The following is a 12128-nucleotide window of genomic DNA, read 5'->3' as shown; positions in this document are numbered from 1 at the left end:
TAAAGATTTAAAATTTATTTATTTAATTCCTTTATTAATAACTTTATTTATATTTAAAGTAATATTTTAAATAAAAGTATAGTTTATATAACCTATAAGTTATTCTTATTAATTAACTAATCTTTTAATAAATAAATATATATTAAATACTATACTTAACCCTATTTAATCCTTCCCTTTTATTTATTTATTTACTAAAACTTATATTATTTTTACCTTTATACTATTAAATAGAATATAGTTATACCCTATTAGTATAATTATAATAATAATTTTTTCCTTTTATATTCTTTTTTACTTTTTTCTCTTTATACCTACTATACCTCTAGTAATACTATTATTACTAGATCCCTTTAATTTAAAGATAAATAAATTAATAATTAAAATACTATTATTATTAATATATAATTAAATTTAATTTTAATATTTATTAAAAAAGATTTTTATTTTAATTATAATTATATTAAAAATATTCTTATTAAATTAATAAAGTAAAAAAGCCTTTAAAGTTAAATTAAATTATTCTTTTAATATTATTTTACTTTATAATTTTTAAATTATAAAGTTTATTAGAGATTTAATATTTATTTAAGATTTATTATTTTTAATTTAACTATTATATTATAATAATCTTTAGAGTAGTATTTAATATATAATTATTTAATTTTAATTAATATTTTAAATATCCCTAATTATTATATATAATTTATTAAATATATATATATTTTATTATATTCTATTTATATTTATATTTTATATTACTATTTATTTTTTACTTTAAACTATATAAAATATTAATATAAACTACTATTAAAATAACACTATTATATAATACTATTAAGAATAAAATATATATTACTTAAATAATAATTAAATTTTATAATTATATTTTATAAAGAATTTTACTTTTATTAAATATAAATATTATATATTTAAATATATAAATCCTTTTATATATAAAGATATATATATATAATAAAGTAATAAAAATACTTTTATAAAGTTTAAAGAAAACTTTAATAGTTAAAATAAAAGTATTTTATAATAATAAATAAAAATATAATTAAAAACTTAAATAAATCTTTTAATTTAAATATATCTTTATTAAAAATTAAATTAAACTATATTATTTATACTTATTTAAAATTTTATAATAAAGGAGTTTTTAAAGAATTTAAGAATTACCTACCTTTCTTTAAAGTAATAAATAAGGTTTTATATAAAAATAAACTCCTTTATAATCTATTAAAAAGGATATAATAAAAATTTTATTATAATATTTAATTAAAATAAATTAAGTATTAAAAGAAAATAATATTAAAATAAAGTTATCTACTCTACCTTCTTTTAATACTACTTTTATTAAACTCTTTTAGTTATTATTTAATATTATAAAATAAGGTATTAAAAGAATTTATAAAATATTAATTTACCTTTTAAAAACTTAACTATTAGGAGAAATACTTTATACTTTCTTTTATAAAATATTAAATAAATAAATTAATAGTTAATTTATTAAAAACTTTTATAAAATATATAAAAATAAAAACTTATATAGTAGAGATTTATATAATATATTTAATAATAAAATAAAGATCTTTTATTATTTATATTAATATAAATATTATATTAATTTAATTTAAGTTAATATTTTTTATATATTAAAGGAAAAATTAAAATATTTTATATATAATATATAAATATTAATAATTCTTTTAAGTTATTTATTTAAAATTAAAATTTAATTTAATAATTAAGTAAATTATTAAGATTATTATATAAATTAAACTATTTTTATATTTATTAAGTTATAATAAAAACTTTAATAAAGATTAATTATAAATTCTATAATTATTAATTAATAAACTTTTATTTATTATTAGATATTTAAATATAAAGTTAAAAGAGATTAATTTATATAAAATAATATATTATAAATAGTTAAAGGTATATTAAAATTTATAATAGTACTTTATAAGCTATTTAAATTAATTAAAGAGTTATATTCTAACTTATATACCTTTATTTAAGTTTATAAATACTAATAATTAATAAAATAATATACCTTTTAAATAAATAAAGTATAAAACTATAACTATAATAATAAAGATTAATTCTTTTTAATTATTATTATTATAAAAGTATACTAATTATAATAATAGTTTAAACTACTTATATAGTAACTTTTATAAAAAATAACTTTTATAAAAACTTTAATAACTATATTAATAACTTTAATAATAAATTCTTTAATTATAATAAATTTAATAATTATAATAATAGCTATAATAATTATTTATTTAAATATAATAATTAATCTAATAATAATAATTTTTATTAAAAGTATTATTTTATTTATAATTAAAAATTATTAATTAATAAAATATACTTTAAAAGAATAAAAATATATATATAATTAATATTTTAATATTTAAAAATAAAAATAAAGGTTTTATAAATATAAACTATATAATATTTATTATTAATATAAAAGTCTTTAAATTAATAAAAGAATAAAAAAATAACTTTTAATTAATTTAAAAATAACTTATAAATATAATATCTTTAAAATAATAACTTTAATTATAAAATATAATATTTTAATAAACTAAATATTTCTATACTTTATTAATTTATTCCTTAATAAAAATTTAATATTAATACTTCCTCTCTATAAGTATTTATATTAAATAATAAATATTTATATAAATACTTTTAAAGTATTATTTTAAATATAAAAACTATAAAATTCTTTATTAATAAATATAATTAATTTTTATATTATAAAGGTTAATTTATTTATAAACTTTAATACTTTATATAAAAGAAGATGATAATTAAGTTTAATAATAAATTTTACTTTATATTAATAGAAATTAAAATTATTAAAATATTAATTAATAAAATAGTATTTTATATTATAAAATATTTATTTTTTATTTTATATATAAAATATAACTATACTATATATTTTCTTTTAAAATATTATAAATAAAATTATTTATACTTTATAAAAATAATTACAATAAATATTTTCTATTATATAAAAATAAAAGTACTTATAATTTTTAATAAAAGTAAATTAAATAAATATTAAATATTTTTATTAAAGTTAAACTTTAATAACTTTATTAATAATTTAAATACTTTTTATTAATTAACTTTTATATTTATTTTTAATATTAAATATTTTATTAAACTTTTACTTTAAAAGCTATCTTTAAATTTTACTATTATTATTAACTTTATAATTTAATATTAAAAGATTTAAATTTAACTTATAAAATAATTATAACTTTAATTATAAAATAATAGTTAATATAATATATCTTTTATATCTTTATTTTATATATTATTAATTTAATAACTTCCTTTTAAATTAAATATTTCCTTATATTTTTATTTATAAAAATATATAAAAGCTTTATAATTAATATAAATTAATATATATTTAAAACTATTAAACTACTTAATTTATAATATTAAAACTAATTTTACTTTAATAAAGTTTAAAAGTATTATTTAAATAATAAAATTATTTATAAATAGATATTTATTAAAACTTATTAATTAATTAATAAAATAAAGTAATATTATAATCCTTTTAATATATATTTAAAATACTTTATATAAAACTAAATTTAACTTTTAGTAAAAATCTATTTTATAAATAGTATTTAAAGTTATTAATAATATATAAAATTTAATAAATTTATATTTATACTTTTATATTTAAAGTATATTTTAAATTAATTAAAATTTATTATTAACTCTTTTATATTTATAAAAATAATTATTATTTAAAAATAATAAAATACTATATTTTATAAATATAAAATATTAAATAAATAATATATTAAATATTTAAAATAATTTAAATATATTTAATATTTTATTTATTTTACTTTAAAGTAATATTTATATTTAAAAGAAGAAATAGATAATAAGGTTTATATAAATTAATTATAGTTAATAAATATAATATAATACTAAACCTTTTAATAAACTAATTACCTTTTAATTTATATAAATTTAAAAATACTTTTAAAATAATATAAATAATAATAAAATTTTAAATAATAAACCTTTAATATAACTATTAATAAATTAAAAATTAATAAAATATACTAATTAAAAACTATATTATATTTATAAATACTTTTATAAAAATATATAAAGTTAAAAGGTATTATTATTATTCTAACTATAATAAAAAATAATTATATAAATTAAAAATAAATTAAAAATAATATTTTATATTTATAAAAACTTTAATAAGTTTTATAATAAAAAATTATATATTTACTTTAAAACTTAAATAAATTAGTATAATTAATATATTAAATAACCTTTTAAAAATTAAATATATTAAAAATCTTTAACTTAATTAAAATTAATATTTTTATTTTTAAACTATATAATAAAAGAAATATAATAAAATTTATATTTTAATATTTATATTATATATAAGATTAAAAATAAGAATATTAAACTATATAAAAGTTTTAAATTATTCTTTAAAAATATAATAATAAAGAAAAAAGATATTCTTATATAATTATTAATAATATAAAGGTTAATTAATATTTTTATTAATATTTATAACTATATTAATATACTTTTAATATAAAAATAATACTTTAAAATATTATTTAAATATATTTATAATTTTAATTTAAATTAAAAGAATAATTTTAATATAATTATTAAAAAATTTAATATAAATACTTTTAAATATTATTATAAGGATTATTAAATCTTTTATAATATTATAAAATTTAAAGTTTATTAATTTACTATATATTAAAAATATTATATTAAGAAATTTAATATAAAAATTTTTATATATAATTTATATTTATTAATTATTAAATTTAAGTATAAAAAAATAACTTTAATATTATAATAATATAAATAAATAATATTTTAAGCTTAAATATTTTAAATTTATAAAGTTTTAATAAAAGATTAAAAATTTTTAAGTATAAGTTAAAATAAATATTAATATTTAATATTTTTTAATTTTATAAATTATATATTATTAAAAGAATAATAATATTTATATATATTAAAAGTTAAAATATTAAGTTAAAATTAATTAATATTAAAATATTAAATTATATATAAAAATATATAAAATAATATATTTAAAAGTATATTTAATCTTTATTTATTAATTAAAAATAATATTTAATTTTTTATAATAATATAGTTATAAAATCTATTTAAAAAACTATATTAAATTAAATAAATATTTATAATAATAAATTAATAATTTAAATTATAAATTTTAGTTTATATTTATAAATATTATTAAAGTTAAACTTATAATTTTATAAATAAATTATTTATTAATAATATAAACTTTAATTTATAAATTAATTTTATAATTACTTTTTTATTAAAAGTTTAATTAAAATAATATTTATTAAAATATAATAGGTAATATTATTTATTAATCCTTTATTAAATATAAAAGAGTTATTTAAAGTATATTAATATTTAAAATTTATAATATAGTTAATAGCTTTAATATAAGTATTATACTTTTATTATACTTAAAAAGTTATTAACTATTTAAAGTTATTATAAATCCTTATAATTATTTATATAAATTTATTTTTTATAAATATTTTATTAAATTTAAAATAATTAAATAAAAGTAATTAATAATTAATATAATAATATTTTATTAATTATATAAATATAAAAGATTAATAAAATTTATTAAATTAATAATAAAAATAATTTAATAAATATAATAATAAAGATAATATTAAATAAGGTATTAAAAGTTTATTTTAATAATAAATTATAACTTTAAATATAAAATTATATTAATTAAAAGGTATTAAATTTTATTAAACTTTAAGTATTAATAATACTTAATATATTAAAGTATTTATTTTAATAAAATTAAAAGTTATTAAAATTTATAAATAAAATATTAAAAATAATTAAATTTATAAATTAAAAATAAAAATAATAATTAAAGAAATTAATAAGAAAATAAAAATATAAAGTTATAATAAAAAATAAATTAATAAAGGTTTAGATTTATATTTTATAAGTTATTTATATTTAATAATATATAAACTATATAATAAATTTATAATTAACTTTAAATTCCTTTTAAAAATAAACTTTATAATTAATATTTAAATTAATAGTTTATATTAATAAAGTTAGAAAGTATATATATTATTTATTATTATATAAATATTTAAGTTATTAATTTATATTTTTATAAGTATTTTTAATTAAGTTTTATAATTATAATATTTATAATAATAAGAAAGAGAAAGTTAATTTAATTTAAAGTTATTAAATTATTAAATTATTATATATTAAAGTTTTTAAATTTTAATTTATTTATTTATTTTATAAATAGTAAAAATTAAGTTTATATATATATTTAAAAGTAAAAGTTTAAGTATTTAAACTAATATTTTTAATTAATAATTTTATTAGAATTAAGGATTTTATATAGAAAATTAATATATTTATTTTAAATTATTAAATAAATAAATTACTTTAAAATATATAGATTAAGTACCTTTAATAATAATTTTAGCTTTTAAGGTGTACCTTTATTTAATAGTATTTTAATAGAGGTAGTTACTTTTTTATTATAAATTAAGGAAGGTAAAGGTTTAAATTTAATTTAATTTAAAGGATTTAAAGGAAATTAGATTTTTAAAGTAGTTATTTAATTATTTAATAAAAGATTATTAATATAAAAATAAAGGTAATTATAATTAATAGATAATTTAGGTTATATTATATAACTTTAATTAATAGATTATAATAAGGAAATTATTACTAGCCTTTTAAGTTTAGCTTCCTTTTTTATATAATCTAACTTAATTAACTACTCTTTATATATATATATATAATAACTTATACTAATAATAGTATTTATTAAAAATTAATACCCTTTAACCCTTAAAATTATTTAACTTTACTTTTAAAATAAAAATTTTAATTAACTATTTTAAACTTATTTAATTATTAATTTAATTAATATTTAAACTTATAAATTATTAATTTTAAAGTTAATAAAGGTATTATTAAAAATTACTATTATTAAACTATTTTATTTTAAATATAATAAAGAATAAAAATACTTTTCTAATTATATTATAACCTTTAATAATAATATATTATAACTATTAAAATACCTTTTTAAATAATTAACTTCTTTTTAATAAACCTATTATTAAACTATTATCCCTATTATTTTTATATATTAACTTTATTAATATATTATTAATTATTTAATAGAATATTAAATAAATTTAATAAATTAAAATAGTTATAAAATTTAATTAAAAATTTAATTATTATATTATTAATTTAATAATAATTAATATATATAGCTTTTAAAGTTTTAATTAATAAATTTTATTTAATAAATTAATAAATTTATTACTTATTAAAAATATATAAATAATAAAATTAAGATTTTTATAATTAATAATTTAATTAATAAAATATTAAATAAAAATATAAAAAGGATAAACTAATTAACTTTATATAAAAACTTAATTAACTAATAAACCTTTTTAAATTAATAATAACTTTTAATAACTTAAATTAACTTACTCTTAAATTAATATACCTATTAAATATTACTATAAAATATACCTATTAAAATAATATTTATTATATACTTTATATTATAACTTATTATTAAATTAAATATTAATAATAATAAGAATTTTAAAATAAAGTATATAAAGTATACTATTATATATAAAAAAAAGATAAGGATTTAAATAATATAATTTTTATATATATATAATTTTTATAAAGTTTATAAGGTAGATATTTATATAAATAATACTAATTAGAGGTATATGAATTTATGGTGTGTAGGAAGGGGGTGGTGTGTAGAGTGGGTTGTTGACTTAGGGGCGTTGCCAGGCGCCGTAGTATGAAGCGTTCAAGTGGGCCGCTCGCGGCATCATGCACCTGGGCACTCTCTGCGCCGCACAATGCATTTCTACTGGAGCCGGGTGGAGATCATTTCGACATGGTATATGGGGATCAACATCCTCACTGACGAAGCGTACCGGGACACCAGCGAGGCGGGAATTGAGCCTGGAGTGTTGAAACTGCCGGCCGGTTTATGTCGAGTATCTTGGGTGACGAGATTGCCAATGAGCAATCAATTGATCTTTCTTTGTGTGTTCCAGGAAGCGGACGCCGGAGACTGGGTATGTTGATCCTGGGCGATGAGGATCTCAGACGATGATGAAGGAGGAGTAGGATCAAAAGGCGACAAGGAGTCGTCCAGCCGAGGATTTCTGATGCTCCGTCGCCGGAGTCTATCAGCACGACTCATGATGCGATAAGATCTGGGGTCGTTTGTGATTCCCTGATACGTCTGCTCGATGGGTCCTGGGGCGGGGCGCCAAGCAACGTCTTGGTGCTTCGTGCTTCCCATTTCGTACTGAAGACTACAAACACAGGCATCCGAGCCTAAAACAGTGGGCCTGCGTTAAGACTTCCCATTTTGGTATCACCGGCCATCATTGGCGCCGTAGCCGGCTCCAAACCTCATCGGTCATTGAATGAGTGCCGAGTGAGGTCGTGTTTTGATCCGGCTCCAGCTTTCCATGCGATTCCTCCCCTACGGCATTTCTTCCATTCTTTCTACAGTCAACGTCTCGTCGCCTCCGCACACATACGCCGAGACGCAACCATCAGAAGTCAATGTCGCCGAGCACAGTGAAGCTGGCCTCTGGCCACTCAATGCCCCTCGTGGGTTTTGGTCTCTGGAAAGTCCCGGCTGAGACAGCGGCTGATATCGTTTACAATGTGGCTGCCACCCTCATTCCAACTCATGATTGAACATCAACGCTGACGTAGATCAGGCCATCAAAATCGGGTATCGCCAGTTCGACGGTGCGTACGACTACCAGAACGAGAAGGAAGCAGGCCAGGGCATTCAGCGAGCCATCAACGAAGGCCTCGTCAAGCGCGAGGACATCTTCATCACCACGAAGCTGTGGAACAACTACCACAAGAGGGAGCATGCCCTCCAGATGGCGAAGGCACAGAATGAGGCCTGGGGCCTCGGCTATATCGACTTGTACCTGATTCACTTCCCCATTGCCCTCAAATATATTGAGCCCGAGACTTTGCGCTACCCAGTGAGTTCCTGAACACCCTCGAAGGAGGTGTTGCACACGGGCTGACCCATAACCTCCAGGGTTGGTGGATGGATGCGGAACGATCCAAGATCGAGCTCGCCAAGGTCCCCATCCAGGAGACATGGCAGGCCCTGGAGTCGATAGTCGACGAGGGCATCGCCAAGTCCATCGGCATCTCCAACGCGCAGGGCCAGACCCTCTACGACATCGAGACGTACGCCCGCCACCCCATCTCGTCGCTGCAGATCGAGCACCACCCCTACCTGGTGCAGGAGGAGCTCGTCACCCTCGCGCAGAAGAAGAACATCGCCATCACGGCCTACTCGTCCTTCGGCCCGCAGTCCTTCCTGGAGCTGTCGCCGGCCTTCCACCGGCGCGCCAAGGACACGCCGCTGCTCTGGGACGTCGCGCCCGTGCGGGCGGCGGCGGCGAGGACGGGCAGGACGCCCGCGCAGGTGCTGCTCCGCTGGGCCACGCAGCGCGGCATCGCCGTCATCCCCAAGTCGAACAATGCCGGCCGCCTCGCGCAGAACCTCGACGTGACTGGCTTTGACCTGACGCAGGATGAGATTGATGCCATCAGTGCGTTGGACAAGGGGCTGCGGTTTAACGATCCTGGTTTCTACCTTGCAGAGCCTATCTCCCTGTTTGCCTGATTTTGATCTTACTAGACTTGGGGGTTCTGTTGGTGAGGCTGCCGTGAGCAGAAGATGTCCATGTGTTGGGGATAGGCTACGAGGGGCACGGGACTTTTGGAAAAAGAAGAAAAAAAGGAAAAAGAGAGAAAAAAAAGGGGGGGGGGCATTTGGCAGTAAAGCCTGCCTAGGTAGAGCCTGCGCTCCCTCCGAGTAACGTTAGCTTGATGGAATTGCTTCATGTTTAGTGATGACGAATCGTGTTGCTAGATGTACTGAAAAGACAAAGTGCATTGAAGCTAGGTCTCAGCGTTGTACCTGGCCGTGCCAATATCTTGAACAAAACCACGTCGCAGCGTAAAAGATGACTTTGGTCTGACTTTAGAAACCTACCATACTGGACTTGGCCACATGACTGTACGTTTGGTCGGCACATTTAACATACTGCACACAGTCGGATGTGATAACCTTGGAATACACTCCCGATGGACGCAGATGCTCAAGCCTCTGAGTCATCGGAAACCGACGGCGGGGTCTCGAAAGCCTGCCTAAGGAACGAACTAGCCACCGATTGTTACCGGTGTAGCCCCGGGTCTGCTTCATTGGCCTTCAGAGCCCACAGAATCATAGCCAAGCTGGTAAGAACAATCCATGAGAGGGATTGGCGGCTTTTTGCGATCAGGCCATACCAGTAGCAGTTCCCTGTCCAGGCCTGGGCTGGCACTTATGGCTTCTGAGGAGTGGAACAGCGAGCACAATTGCTGAACACAGGGGGGGGGCTCTTGGGCCGAAGTCGACTGGTGCACAAGTTTCCAACGATTCCATCATCTTTGTCTGCGAAACGCCAATTCTGGACGGCGAATGAATTCTCTCTTGTCCACAGGAACAATGCGGTGATCCTGTCGGCCTTTCACAAACCCTCATGAACAAAGTAAGTCTCACTTCACAGTACGCACCTGATTGTTTAATCTTAAAATTGAGGCCGTAAATAGATTCGCAAGGCCGCAGAGCCGCCAGAGACGCCGTCGAAACATCCACTCCGGTACCTAGGCAGTACCTGATAAATGGCTTTCAGTCGGGCAACCCCACATTCGTCTTCGAAACATCAACGTTACCACGAACACGAAGATTTCGTGATCTGGATCAACCAACCCGTCAAAGACTCTATTCAAATCGCAGCAACGTTACCAAGCACTTGAGCATGGCTCGCAAGAGGAAATTTGACTTCGACGGCACCGAGCACACCGATTCAACGAACGGAAGGCAGGAAGTAGTCCGTCCACGGTTCTGGAAGCCTTGGACCCAGTCTGGGAAGAGCAAACGACGCGATGGGTATGCTATAAACACAGTGTCAGAGCTCAAGGAGGCGCACGACGGCATGATCCACCAGGAAGGGGATCTCAGCTTCAGTCAACAACGACGGTCATTTGAGTACATCTTTTGGCCGCCTCTGCCGAAATGGTGTCTCGTTCCATTTGAAATCACAGCGGCGACATTGCGCACGGCGAAGGGGCAATGGAACCCGATCCGCTACGGGCTCGGACAGAATTCTGCAGACCATATGTGGAAGAACGGCGTGCTCGCGGTCTTTCAACCGTGGAGGCGACTCGGTCAGGCCCAGTTCGACCATCTCTTGATCCCCGTCTACTTCCCATGGCAGGACGAGAGCACCCCAGACGAGGTCCCGATGTACGGCCTGGTCCACTTGAGCAAGGGGTCCAGGACGGCATACCTGCACGTCATGTCGGAGTGGCAGCAGCAAGTCTTCGACGCCCCCGAACAGAACAAGATGTGGGCGGAGGGGCTCGTGGAGCAGCTGACATCCGAGAAGGGCGTCGACAGGGGTCTGTTCCTTGGGGGAGATGCCTCGATCAAGATCAAATACGTGCCCAACCGTGTGGGGCCCGGATGGAAGAACCTGGGGTGGAGGGGCAGGGACATGGCCGAGCTCAGCAAATTGAGCTTCTACTACATCGTCTACGCGGCGACACAGCTGGCCGTCCACGGCAGAAACGACGTCATGATCCCACAGTTTGGGCTCCAAGAAGTCTTCGCCGGCCTGGCTCAGGCGCTGCTGGGCGTCAGCACTGCTTTGGACAATGCAGATGAGGGCCGGAAGTCAGTCAGGGATGGGATCAAGCCTCGGGTGGGCCGCAACGCATCAGACACGCTGGCAGCTCATCGAAAATGGCTGGACCGTGTGCTTCCTTCGGTGGTGTCACAATACAACGCGGCTTTGTCACGCGCGGCGCGGTTGAATGTTGACAGGAGGGGCGGCAAGAAGGCTGCACGGCATGGAGGGGGTCGGATGAGTGTCACATAGCCCTGAGCGTTG

At 24.5% G+C, this 12128-nt stretch overlaps 2 protein-coding genes across 2 annotated transcripts; both read left to right on the top strand.

Moving 5' to 3' along the window:
• Positions 1 to 8663: 8663 nt before the first annotated feature.
• Positions 8664 to 9814, top strand: KVR01_008329 (uncharacterized protein; the record flags this gene model as incomplete). The annotated part of the gene is made up of 3 exons (XM_044786707.1): positions 8664 to 8823; positions 8880 to 9158; positions 9218 to 9814. Exons 1-3 carry the CDS (start codon positions 8719 to 8721, stop codon positions 9812 to 9814), a joined length of 981 nt encoding a protein of 326 aa, XP_044643307.1. The 5' UTR covers positions 8664 to 8718.
• Positions 9815 to 11121: 1307 nt separating this feature from the next.
• On the top strand, positions 11122 to 12116 carry KVR01_008314 (uncharacterized protein; the record flags this gene model as incomplete). Its single annotated transcript, XM_044791662.1, is given in 2 exon segments — positions 11122 to 11125; positions 11143 to 12116. The coding sequence occupies 2 exon segments, from the start codon at positions 11122 to 11124 to the stop codon at positions 12114 to 12116; spliced, it is 978 nt and encodes a 325-aa protein (XP_044643292.1).
• Positions 12117 to 12128: the final 12 nt, after the last annotated feature.

This window comes from Diaporthe batatas (genome assembly GCF_019321695.1).
Source record: "Diaporthe batatas strain CRI 302-4 chromosome Unknown Contig00009, whole genome shotgun sequence".
NCBI lineage: Eukaryota > Fungi > Ascomycota > Sordariomycetes > Diaporthales > Diaporthaceae > Diaporthe > Diaporthe batatas.
Note: the sequence above shows the minus strand (reverse complement) of the source record. Positions and strands in the feature narration are given on the sequence as shown.